This window comes from Lepidochelys olivacea (genome assembly GCF_965140295.1).
Source record: "Lepidochelys olivacea isolate rLepOli2 genome assembly, chromosome: 8".
NCBI classification, from domain to species: Eukaryota; Metazoa; Chordata; order Testudines; family Cheloniidae; genus Lepidochelys; species Lepidochelys olivacea.
Genome location: NC_140418.1, coordinates 100,658,749 through 100,672,861, shown reverse-complemented (window position 1 = coordinate 100,672,861; position 14,113 = coordinate 100,658,749). Strand labels below are relative to the sequence as shown.

Genomic DNA, 14,113 nt, shown 5'->3' with positions numbered 1-14,113 from the left:
AGATTAGTGCTATGGATCACAAGATTACAGAACAGGGCATCCAGCATGTGACGGCATTGACAGACTGGAGCAGCTGTTGCTAGCACATGGGAGAAGGCTTGTTGAAAGGTGCAGATCAATGAAGGCTGTAAGGAAGGATAGAGGGATGGATGTGGGGGAGGAGAGAAAGAAAGGAGAAAAAAGTTTTATCGTCAACGTCAGGAAGCAGCTGAGGGATGAGAAGCTCAGATGGAGTGGGTGAATGAAGATATGAGGAACGGTGAAGAAAACAGGAAATGCAGGAGCTAAAATTCAGCTCAATAATTTACGTGTGCCACCAGCTTCTCAGTAGCCATTGGGTGGAGCTCAGGATGTGGCAGCTGCCTGGGCACTCCCTGGCATGGCTTCAAGACCCAGGACAACACACTTGCAGACCTTCTTTGCTTAGAAATCCGCTTCCCGGAGAAGAGCACAGCAAGGGAATGGGATCTCCAGCAGCAAATGGATAGTATATTGACATCACTATTTGCCTAACTTCCGGCATCCAAATTTAAAAATGGTGGCCTCAACCTCTCTGTCCCACAGTTGCCTCACCTGTATGATGGGGACAAGGGCTTTGAGATAAAAGGCACTGCATTAGTTCAGAGTATTGCTAAGCAGTCCCAAAGAGCAGGCAGATCAGCTTTAAGACTGGCTGGACTGATTCTTAATTGTTTATGTGCTAAATATAAATGTCACACAGAGCTCAGCCTCTGGGGAAGACTGTATGGTCTAGTGGCTCGGGCACTGGACCTAGAACACAGGAGAGATGGGTTCTGTCCTCTGATCTGCTGTGTGACCTTGAGCAAGTCACTTCACTGCTGTCTCCTTTCCCACTCTCTATATTTTCTATTTAGATTGTAAAGACTCCTTGGCAGGGCCAGTCCTTCACTGTATTTGTACAGTACTGGGCAGAAGAGGGCTCCTAGCTGCTACCATAAAAAATAATGAGAAATAGGAGTAATAATGTAGTCATTCTACTCTGAGGAACAAGGTGAGCGAAGGAGGGGAGAGACTGCGAAGAAATAGAAAGGATTTGGGGTGTCACCTATTCACGGTGTTGCTACCTGAACACTGATCTTTGACCAACATCTTTTTTCATTTAACGGCCAGAAAAGCAATCCATGGGAGACAATAAAACCATTATAGAGTGGCTCTGGTTGTTGCTTTTAACTGAAACAGACAACAGATGGTCTCCTCTAATACTGTCACAAAGGTCAAAATTAGCCATCCCTGAGGCTAACATGTTCTTGAAATGCTCAAGTGCTTGTATCTGGGCCATTATGACTAATCCATTCTCCAAAATGAGAAATGTCAAACTAAGAACACCACTCCAAAGAGCGCAACAATTCCCATCTATGCGTAATGCGTTCAGAGATGGTGTCAACAGCTGCTCATAAAACCTGATTAGTCAGTCTGTCAGCTCTTCCTATGATAACTTTAGAGCATAATATATTTACTCTGTTGTTTAAAAATATCTTTCTAGATGCTTGAAAATATAAAAGCTTTTCCTACCAATTCTGACCTTATTTCCTCTATGGCAGCCCAAGTAAATGTGTCTTTTACATATTTGTCACAGAGCACAACTTCATAGCTTTTCTTTGTGTGCCTGTTTCCTTATTTATGCAGCGGCATCCAGGTGAATGCCGATGTAGGAAGTGGGATCTGCAGCCAGCAGTTGCTGCACAGCCACTAAGGGGAGTACAAGATCGTGTGGATTTGGTGAGACCCACCGAAACAGGCGCTGGCTTTTCATTTTCTCCTGGCAGAGGCTCTTCTTGGAAGTTGTTACAAATATGGAAGATATTCCCACATTTCATGACAGCCATAGCTGGGACTTAAAATACCTACTGATACCTTTAAAACTGCATTAGTTTCCAAAGAATGTTTAGTACTTTACGTATTATTTATTGTGCAGACTAATTAATCCTCAGAACTTCAGTGAGGCATGTATTATTTTTTTTAATCTCCCACTTAGCAGATAGGGCAGAGAAGTTAGGGGACTTGCCTGACATCATGCAAGTGAGTCAGTAGCAGAGCCAAACACAACCCTCTCATCCCCTGCTCTAATCTCTACACCACTCTACCTCATATGCTGTCATTTAAATAAAAAGGCCTAATGGCAATGAAAGGTGAAGAAAGCAGCAGTGCATGAAATGTGCCCTACAGTATATTAATGGGAGATTGCCAGACAAACCAAACAAGGCCTCTGATCGCATCATCTTAGGCTTGTTGTCTATGCTTGTTTGCATCTTGCTGTGTGCTTGCTGCCAGATTCCCAGCTGGAAGGGAAGGATTTGCTTTCCCTAGCCCGCTCTGGGTTCAGCTGCAATCATGCAGAGCATTGAAAGAAATTCCATTGAATCAGGATTCATTCTGAACGCATAAAGCCCAGACAAATGACTGCTTTTCCAAAGTGAATCCCATTTCACAGCAACTAGGTTATTAGTGTGGAACCCCATACGAGTAGCCTGCATTCAAAAGCCCTCTGCATTATTAATAGAAGATGAGCTTTTGACATCAAAGGAGATCTATTATATATGCTAAATGGTGGCAAAAATTGTACCCCCACTTCAAATCTTTTCAGTTCTTTGTCCCTGGCAAATCAATCAAGGTTGACAGACGCTTTAAGGAGAGTAATCGTTGCAATGATCTTGTCAATGGATAACATAATGGAACATTGTCTCTGTGCTGTGTGAAGACATGGAGCTAGTCAATTATGGACAACACTTCACGCAGCCGCCTGCTTTCGCTTGAAGTGCTGCTGTTGAAGTATTCGAATCCCAACCATGTCTGCAGTGGGATACAATGTAAAATGAGACCTCCTGAAGCTCTGGAGGATTAATTAGCAACAACACTGGCCTATTCCCACACTTTCAAACATCGGCCTGATAACGCTAACGATGCACTTCCCCCGACTCTTGGAGCATTCAATGGACTGTATTTACATACACTATTTTTAATCTCCAACACGTTCCCCTCACCCCTCCAAACACACAAAACTCTCAAACCAAGGAGCCTTTTTATATCTTTTAGGCAGCTATTCTAGCAGCAGAGTCAAAGATATTTCCAACCATTCGCACGACTCCTACGCACGCAGCTGAAAATGCTACAGCTTGGAGACTATTTCATTTGGAAAACAGTGGCAACTTCCAGTGCCTCCCTTAAATACACACCGGTGCATCCCCTCGTTGTTTTCAAATCCCCAAGCATCCCCATTCATATCTGGACACATGCATACCAAATATACATTCTGCTCTACAGGCAGATATTAATGCTGTGGATTGATGACAGGGTATATCTTCCAAACGAAACAGGAGATCAGTGGGCTGAAATGCCCTCCTCTGAAGTTGAACAGCAGCATAGCTATTGTTTGGGGGCCTGCCACTGACCCAGTTCATTGTGCTCCATTGTATGACACATTGGCTCACACTGCAAACAAATCCTACGCTGCATTAAGTGACATAGCAACTACATAGGTTGGGGGGCACTGACACTACATAATACATTGCGTGCCAGCAGCACCAGGAGGAAAGCCAACGCTCGCTTTAATCTTCCAGCTACCACCAAACACAAACCTATGAGTCAGAGGGGGGAGGCAGTGTTTTTTACTTAATTGTTGGCACCTATTTCCTACATCCCTTTTTAAGGGAGAGTTTGAACCAATAGGGAAACCTCATTTCCCTTGTTAATAGGAAGAACATACATTAAGTCTCCAATTTTCTATCCATCACTGTAGCATCTGAGCACCTTGCAGTCTTTAATATATTTATCCACATAACACCCCTGCGAGGTAGGGCAATGCTATTCCCTCCATTGTACAAGTAGGAAACCGAGGTACAAAGAAACAAAGTGACTTGGGGGGAGGGATAGCTCAGTGGTTTGAGCATTGGCTTGCTAAACCCAGGGTTGTGAGTTCAATCCTTGAGGGGGCCACTTAGAGATCTGGGGCAAAAATTGGAGATTGGTCCTGCTTTGAGTAAGGGGTTGGACTAGATGACCTCCTGAGGTCCCTTCCAACCCTGATATTCTATGATTCTATGACTTGCCCGAGGTCTCACAGGAAGCCTGTGGCAGAACCAGGGCTTGAACCCAGGTCTCCCAAGCCCTACATTATTGCCCTAAATACTAAGCCATCCTTCTTCTCTCTCAAAGGAGCCTTCAGGAGTTAGGCACCCAACTCAAGGAATTGGGTGCCTAACTCCCTTAGCCTCCTTGGAAAATCCCAGCCTACTTTATTAAGCACACTGAAGTCTAATATGTATTTGAAGGTGTAAACTGTGACTGTGGAACAGAGAGGTGAAGCAACTTGCCCCAGAACTTCTACAGAGTCCTTGACAGCACCACGAATAGATGCCAACAATGCTGATGCCCAGTCCCCTGTTCTCAGTGCTTCCCACATTGGTGAGGCCTCATCTGGAGTACTGTGTCCAGTTTTGGGCCCCACACTACAAGAAGGATGTGGATAAATTGGAGAGAGTCCAGCGAAGGGCAACAAAAATGATTAGGGGTCTAGAACACATGACTTATGAGGAGAGGCTGAGGGAGCTGGGATTGTTTAGTCTGCAGAAGAGAAGAATGAGGGGGGATTTGATAGCTGCTTTCAACTACCTGAAAAGGGGTTCCAAAGAGGATGGCTCTAGACTGTTCTCAGTGGTAGCAGATGACAGAACGAGGAGTAATGGTCTCAAGTTGCAGTGGGGGAGGTTTAGATTGGATATTAGGAAAAACTTTTTCACTATGAGGGTGGTGAAACACTGGAATGCGTTACCTAGGGAGGTGGTAGAATCTCCTTCCTTAGAGGTTTTTAAGGTCAGGCTTGACAAAGCCCTGGCTGGGATGATTTAACTGGGAATTGGTCCTGCTTCGAGCAGGGGGTTGGACTAGATGACCTTCTAGGGTCCCTTCCAACCCTGATATTCTATGATTCTATGATTCTAGTCAATACACACCTGGCACACCAGAGTGCTTTTGGGAAGAGAAGAACTGGCCGAGACTTTCTGCCATTCCTTGCACCTAATCTCAGCCCCTTTCCCTTCTTATCTAGCATTGGACTCTGATGTTCTGTGCTCTGGGACTTCTCCTTGAGGGACATCCTGGAATGCACAGCGTGCCCAGGAAAGCCCAAACTACAGCATGATCTGGAAGGCCCTGAGTGTGTCATATTAGAACAACGCTAGGGAAGCAGCTGAGAGGTGACGGTTAAAGGCTGGCAGCAGCGGTGCCTGGAACGGGCAGCTGGACAGCACTACCAGGCCAGCTGCTGTTGCTGATAAACCTGCAGCGAGTGCGAAGGACGCCTGCTCACCAGAGAGCAATCAAGGGGAAAGTGTGGGGGGAAGAAGACCATAGGGCCCTGAGGATCCCTTCCTATTAATGAGGGAGCAGCGAGGAGCTGAACCAGTCAGTCAGCAGTATAAACACACTGAACCCAAATTCTTGAGGCACAGCAGGATCCCTTTTGAAGCTTTCTCCTGGCAGACTCCCACCCCCGATGTGGAGCAAACCTGCTGGACATATATCCTGAGAGGCGGCTGGGCCAAAGACACACTCTCATGTAGGTCTGTGCTGGATGTAGCGATTCCCTTCTGAGAATACCTGCCAGCCCACGAAGGGCTTTCCCAATTCCCATTTAGAGTTCTCCTAAAGGTAGAAGTGCTGCTTGAGAGGGGAGTGGGTGGCAGCAGTAGGAAAGAAGGTCCTGAGACCGGGCCCTCAGAAGAGCCAGCTAAGAATCCAAACATTTCTATGCTGATTCTCCTAAGTTCAAGGTTCACCCATCACTAGTCTAAACAGAGAACCTAGAAATTTGGGAGGGATTAACAAGCTTGTCTCCCTAGTCCTTCTGCTGGTATACACCTTGGCATAACTCCATCTCTAGTTCTCTCATCAGCTCTGTATTGCAAAGCAATTACAGACAAGTCTCTATTACATGAGACCATGAGAAGCAATTTCTGCATTGCTCCTTGAAGATAAAACTTTGGGCTGGCATTACTGCCATCAGGAAAATGGCCTTGTTTCTGATCACCTTGCTTCCAGTTCTCAGACTTGGCTGCTCTTGTGTCTGATGTTGTTAATCTGTTGTTGTCCTGAAGCCAAAAGGTGGGGAGCTCCCCCTTTTCTCTCTACTCTTCTGACCCCCAATCTCTCACTTTGGTTAACTGAGATGGCATTACGGAGATGGGGAGGATGTGAGTGCCACACACCAGCTGTCATGTCATTCACAAGGAACCCCCACTCATACCATAGAGCTAGAAACATACTGTGTGGAGGGATGAAGGAAGGAGAAAACAGAGATTGAGGAAATACAATTGTGGTCAATGAAAGGAGTGAGAATATGACAAACTAAAACAGATTTCTGCTGGGAACCAAAGCCTCCATCCTCTAGAATCCTCCCCTCGGTCTAGCTAAAAATGCGATTGACATCTTACAGAGCTGCTCAAAACATCTCTGACTAAATGGTTTTCCACTGAAAAAAGCTGATGCAATGAAATCAAATTGTGTGTGTGGAAATGTATCAATATGATCAACATTTCCAACAGGAAATTATCAAAGCATTTCATTTTGACTTTATCATTGTTTACTTTTATGAATATAATATAATAGTTGAAACTTTTTTATGATAACATCATATAAAAGTCAAAATTATAAAGCCAGACACTCTGGCTACTTTCTGCAAACCCAAGAAAGCTGTGAAGCTCAAAAGCTTGTTCCCTTCCACCATAGAAGTTGGTCTGGTAAAAGATATTACCTCACTCATCTTGTCAAAGTCAAAATGCAACAGTTAGACTTTATCAAAATGCAATGTTTCAACGAGCTTGGAACAAAATATTTTAGAAGATTTCATTTTGTGAATAATTCCAAGATTTTGACTTTTTTGTCCCAATTTGGGACAAAACCAAATTTTGAAATCTTGGATTTCCTGGGGGACTGAAATTCCATTTTTCAGCCTTCTCTAATGTCTTACAACCTTACAAGTAGGATGACTTAGGCTGTTAATATTTTTTGTGTGTACAGCTGTAAGATGTATAACCACAACGTACACCTTGGAGAGAAGGGGTTGTGATCTCCACTGGTAATTACTGATGGTAAAAATGGTGACAAACATATTATCATTAAAATTTGAAAATATGTCATGCTTCACATTAAAAACAACATTCATAGACTTTCATGAAGCCTCACATTTATCTTTCTTTTTAAAAAGGAAAATAAAAACAAATTAAGAGAAATGTTGCTTACAAAGGAGAAATCTTCAGCATTCTGACAGAGTAGCTTAGGGAAAATAGCCTGTCTCTGAAATCTTTCTTCCTCTTCAAAGATGTTCCCATACATGAAACCATTCATCATGGTGGAGTGGGCATGGATGTCAATATAGAACTCCAGGCTAATTTTCTATTGAGGAGACAGACAAACAAACAAACATGAGACAGATCACAATAACATTCTAAAGGACAAGCCTGTGTTAACAGTAAGGCTGCCATCCTTAAAACCATATAGCAGTGGTGGGGTCTGCATAATCAGAGAGCTGTGCTGGCTAGATTGCTTTGGTTTATGCAAACACATCCGTGCCTCTTTGGCTCTGTAAAAGTGGGGTTGAAATCTTGCAAACAAAGATTTGCAAGATGTGCTTCTGTGGGATTGTCAGTGTATCCTGATCCCTGTGGGGGTGGAAACATCTGAGTCTACTAACTCTCTGAACACTAAGGACGACCCAGTGCAGAAAAGAGGCAGAGTGCCCTCAGTTCTGACTTTTCTTTTCTCTGCTGTTTGTAGCCCCCTGTGCTTCTCTTCTTCATTGTACTCCCTAAATGGCTAGCAAGCTTCACTTTCCCTACCCAACTTGACTCCCATGTTCCAGGTGTCAGCCTGACCATCTAATGGCAATGCAGTCTACTGCCATGAAAGGACCTTAGTTGAAGGTCAAAGTCTGCAGGCTCCATTGGGAGCCCTCAGAAGCACCATGCTCAGACCCTTAGGGAGTGGTTGCTTTGGGTCACTTTCACATGACACATCCTGATTTGTTTTTCTACTCTTAAATTCTCCAATTTCCAGGCACCGAGCGTGACATAAAATGCTGTTGTCATCATGAATAGGTCGGAATATGAACAAGAGGCTGCTCGGCAGCTCTCCAACACCACTTTCTACAAGCCATTACCCTCTGATCCCACTGAGAATTACCAAAAGAAACTACAGCATTTGCTCAAGAAACTCCCTGAAAAAGCACAAGATCAAATCCACACAGATACACCCCTGGAACCCTGACCTGGGATATTCTATCTACTACCCAAGATTCATAAACCTGGAAATCCTGGGCGCCCCATCATCTCAGGCATTGGCACCCTGACAGCAGGATTGTCTGGCTATGTAGACTCCCTCCTCAGGCCCTATGCTACCAGCACTCCCAGCTACCTTCGAGACACCATTGACTTCCTGAGGAAATTACAATCCATCGGTGATCTTCCTGATAACACCATCCTGGCCACTATGGATGTAGAAGCCCTCTACACCAACATTCCACACAAAGATGGACTACAAGCCGTCAAGAACACTATTCCCGATAATGTCACGGCTAACCTGGTGGCAGAACTTTGTGACTTTGTCCTTACCTATAACTATTTTACATTTGGGGACAATGTATACCTTCAGATCAGCGGCACTGCTATGGGTACCCGCATGGCCCCACAGTATGCCAACACTTTTATGGTTGACTTAGAACAATGCTTCCTCAGCTCTCGTTCCCTAATGCCCCTACTCTACTTGTGCTATATTGATGACATCTTCATCATCTGGACCCATGGAAAAGAAGCCCTTGAGGAATTCCACCATGATTTCAACAATTTCCATCCTACCATCAACCTCAGCCTGGTCCAGTCCACACAAGAGATCCACTTCCTGGACACTACAGTGCTAATAAACAATGGTCACATAAACACCACCCTATACCGGAAACCTACTGACCGCTATTCCTACCCACATGCCTCCAGCTTTCACCCTGACCACACCACACGATCCATTGTCTACAGCCAAGCTCTGCGATACAACCGCATTTGCTCCAACCCCTCAGACAGAGACAAACACCTACAAGATCTCTATCAAGCATTCTTACAACTACAATACTCACCTGCGGAAGTGAAGAAACAGATTGATAGAGCCAGAAGAATTCCCAGAAGTCACCTACTACAGGACAGGCCTAACAAAGAAAATAACAGAACGCCACTAGCCGTCACCTTCAACCCCCAACTAAAACCCCTCCAACGAATTATCAAGGATCTACAACCTATCCTGAAGGATGACCCAACACTCTCACAAATCTTGGGAGACAGGCCAGTCCTTGCCTACAGACAGTCCCCCAACCTGAAGCGAATACTCACCAACAACCACATACCACACAACAGAACCTCTAACCCAGGAACCTATCCTTGCAACAAAGCCCGTTGCCAACTGTGCCCACATATCTATTCAGGGGACACCATCACAGGGCCTAATAACATCAGCCACACTATCAGAGGCTCGTTCACCTGCACATCTACCAATGTGATATATGCCATCATGTGCCAGCAATGCCCCTCTGCCATGTACAATGGTCAAACTGGACAGTCTCTACGTAAAAGAATAAATGGACACAAATCAGATGTCAAGAATTATAACATTCATAAACCAGTTGGAGAACACTTCAATCTCTCTGGTCATGCGATTACAGACATGAAAGTTGCGATATTACAACAGAAAAACTTCAAATCCAGACTCCAGCGAGAAACTGTTGAATTGGAATTCATTTGCAAATTGGATACAATTAACTTAGGCTTGAATAGAGACTGGGAGAGGCTAAGTCATTATGCGAGGTAACCTATTTCCCCTTTTTTTCCTATTCCGCCCCCCCACCCCTTCCTCAGACGTTCTTGTTAAATCCTGGATTTGTGCTGGAAATGGCCCACCTTGATTATCATACACATTGTAAGGAGAGTGATCACTTCACATAAGCTATTACCAGCAGGAGAGTGGGGTGGGGGGAGAGAAAACCTTTTGTAGTGATAAACACCCATTTTTTCATGATTTGTGTGTATAAAAACATCTTCTGTATTTTCCACAGTATGCATCCGATGAAGTGAGCTGTAGCTCATGAAAGCTTATGCTCAAATAAATTGGTTAGTCTCTAAGGTGCCACAAGTCCTCCTTTTCTTTTTGCGAATACAGACTAACACGGCTGTTACTCTGAAACCTTTCCCTTGGCAGTAAACCAATGCACAACCCACAATGACTGTTTAGTTTAATTAAACAGCCAAGAGAGCAATACTGCATCTTATTAAGCCTCTCCTGTGTTAAGATGCTAGTTTAATGCAATATCAATAGGTGACTATACTACATAGGAAAAGGAGTATTTGATTGTATTTGTCTCTAACATAGTAAACTGTTTGCTACTGCCAAAACATTATACTGGGCTGGTAGAGGACCAGCATAACAATAAAAAGCACACCAGCAATTCAGAGTTATACTATGGAGAGGAAAGATTAGCAAATATAGTATGAACTATCAAGTAGAATTTTCCTCTTTCCTCTTTGAAAAATCAGTTTCAAAGCATAAAGAAATTAATAACACTGGAGCATATTACTTTCTATAGGACAATTTCCCCATCAGAAAGAAAATCTGATGCAATCAGATACTTCTCAGCATTTCATAACAAAATACTGTAGCACATTATAATAGTAGATTTGTAATGAGTGAATTGACATCTAAGAGGATTTATGATCTAGATATCTAAGGCCAGGTCTACACTGGGTGGGAGGATTGATCTAAGATACGCAACTTCAGCTAGGAGAATAGTGTAGCTGAAGTCGACGTATCTTAGATCGACTTAGAATCACTTACTTCGCATCCTCACGGCGTGGGATCGACGGCCGCCGCTCCCCCGTCGACTCCGCTTCCGCCTCTTGCCCTGGTGGAGTTCTGGAGTCGACGGCAAAGCGATCGGGGATCGATCACTACCCGCCGATCCAGTGGGTAGTGTAGACATGGCCATAGGGATTTCTAAGGCCCCTTCTACATTTGTATCTAAGTGCCATACAAATTTAAGATACATAAGAGTCCATAACCTAAATTGTGTCACTTCCCTCCATTTCCCCACCCATGGATGTGCATTAAAGTAAGATTTAGTTGTAGAGATGGGATTGTATTGTCATTTACATACACAGTTCTTGGAGGAAGGCCGTCAAACGTTCCTCATATTTGGCTCTAAACTCAGTCAGCTTTGGGTTCTTCTGATAATGGTCTTATCTATGGCTATAGGACACACCTGTCTACATATATTTGAATGTTTGACAACCCTGGAACAGGAGGATTTTTTTTAGTTGGTCTAGCAGGCTGCAACTAGAAGCAATAAGTTAATATAAGCAACATTTGGGCTGCATAACCCAGGCCATTGAATTTCACACAATACTTCCTGCATCAAGCCTATAACTTCTGGTTGACCTAAAGCATACCGTTAGAAAAACATCCAACCTTGATGTAAAAGACCTCAAGTGACAGGGACTCTACCACAACCCCAGGTAAATTGTTTCAGTGGTTAATTATCCTTACTGTTAAAAATTAGCACCTTATTTCCTGTCTGAATGTGTCTACTATCAGTTTCAGCCACCGGATTTTGTTATGCCTTTGTTTGCTAGTTTAAAAAACCCTTCACATGAGGAAGGATTTCTGAGGGTAGTTACTTTTCGACCATGATCAAGTCACCTCCTTAACCTTCTATCTGAGAAGTTACATAGCTTCTGAAGTCTCACACAGTAAGATTTATGTAATTTAATCCTGTACTGGACTGGGCAAAGAATTGGAGTATAAACGGGCAAGTGTCTTGAGATAGGCACCAGAGTCTAGGAGGAAGAGTGCTAATATTGCACAATTTAACAGAAAGTCCCAGAAAAGCACACGTAATATAGTTGACACAGCGGCCTACAAGTCAGTTCTAGGTTTTACCAAGTAAAGACCCCAGTTTCATTGTCACAATAGTAAATTAATCCCTGGTATATCTCTGATGCAGTCAATGGAGTTACAGCAGAAATTAATTTAGCCTCTGTCTCTGGATGCGGTTGAGTTGGTACTCTCAGATCAAGGAAAGGTGAGAGTTTCTGTAGTCAAGGACCCTGGTAACTAAATGCTGCAATTCAAAAATAATTGTTTTGTAAGAGAGATCCCACCTTTCATTGCCCAGCCGTGGGAAAGTCATAGATTTTTTTAAAAATAAATATGCAGTGTCCCTAAACATTGCAAGTCATAGTGACTCAAGACATTTTTAGCACAAACTAGATATGTCTTCTTTACAGGGATATCTTTACTAATAAAAAGTAATCGTGATGCACAACCGGATACATAACCACTGTCTAATATCACTTGCACCTTAAATAAGATGGTTGAAGGCACTCAGTTTTTGTGACTTTCACACACGATGCAATAAGAGTACCAAGCTATTATAAGGCTCTTTTAATCCATAGGTCTAAGTGATTTACAAAAGTGATAAGTAGCATCATCATATTACAGATCTGGACCCTGAGGCACAGAGTGGAAATGACTTTCCCAAGTTTACACAGCAGGCCAGTGATGGAACCAAAAACATAACCCAGCCCTCCTGAGGTCCAGTCTAGTACGCTGTTATTAGAGGGTATTCCTATCTCTTCCCAGTCTCCTGGATAAAATAGAACTCTTCCAAGAAACTAGAATTCTCTTGGGATTCTGAAATTCCTTTTTTTTTTTTTAATGATCAAGCCTGCTGCATTCATGTCACCACCTTCTAAGCTGAGCCATGTGACTAATTAAAAATATTCAAATAATGCATTTGAAAAATATGAGATTCAGCAGATAAATTATCTGATGGTCAAATAATTTAAAAATATTAATCCAATATCTTTTGAAATGTATCATATAAGTTATCTAACAAATACTATTTAACCCGTTCCTCTTCTGATCATATCTCATCTTTGTCCCTCACTCTTCTGGGCATACCAAATCCATCTCCATCCCACACATCCCAGTCCAAATCTGCAGTAGCCCATCCTGTTCAGTGACATTTTACACATTGCTATAATAATTGCCATTTACAGGAACTACTCCCAGACCGTAATGCATATGAGCAGAATGATATTTCAGTGTTTCACATCTCTTTTCTTCTGGATCATGTTTATTATTATTTTATCAAAGGGAAACATCTTGCACATTCTCCATTTCAGAAGAAATTCACTCACAGCATTGCTAATATAATACAAATGTTCCCAGTAGAAAGATTCTCTTTGTTCACAGGCACGAAGGAGCTGGCCTGGACTTACAGTGGACAATGGCAGCATAGATAATAGATAATACTTAGTTCTGCCATGAGTGCACGGGACTGGACTTGATGATGTCTCGAGGGCCATACCCAGTCCTATGATTCTATAGTTATTGTGCTGTTATACTCTAGTTCTCCACATCATTTCCTATGTTCCAAATTGTGGAGGGCCAGTTTGGAGTTTTGTTTTGCAACTGAATTAAGTTGTGTTCCCTAACTATAACAACCTCTCTATATATCCCAAAGCACTTTAAATACAGGAATTGTTGAGAGATGGGTAAAAAATTTCAGATGAAACTTTTTTTTCTCCAAAAAATGCAGATTCCGGTCAACCGAAACATTTTGTGAATTCACGTCAATTTTGCCGAATTGTTTAAATTAATAAAACCCCAAAACCTAAAAGAGTGAAGCACGTCATTTCAACATTTCCTAAATGAAACCTTTTGATTTTTTTATTCAAACCGTGTGTTAGAAATTTGCTTCAAATTTATTTTTAAAACCATTAAAATAACTCCAGAACTAAACAAAACATTTAGTTTCGGGTTGACCAAAATGTATAATTCAATCCCAAAGCCTTTTCCCCTCCCCCCAACGTTTCAATTCACCAAAAATTTCCATTTTGGGTCACCCTAAAACAATTTGTTTTAAATTGTTGAATCATCCAGCAAGCTGAAAAATCAGTTATTGCACAGTTCTAATTGTTTCTTCCATTCCTGACACATAGCAACTTCTCAGGTGTAATGCTGACAGAAACACTATACACTTTTAAGACCGGAAGTGAAGAAT

The 14,113-nt window shown here is 42.7% G+C and overlaps 1 protein-coding gene across 2 annotated transcripts in view; it reads right to left on the bottom strand.

Moving 5' to 3' along the window:
• The window catches only part of BEND5 (BEN domain containing 5), a 1,397,007-nt gene that overhangs the window by 133,486 nt on the left and 1,249,408 nt on the right, over nt 1–14,113 (bottom strand). For both annotated transcript variants that reach the window (XM_084637918.1, XM_084637919.1), the window contains one exon: nt 7,258–7,410. In XM_084637918.1, coding sequence (XP_084494044.1) covers nt 7,258–7,410 — 153 coding nt within the window. The remainder of the gene's footprint in view (nt 1–7,257; nt 7,411–14,113) is intronic.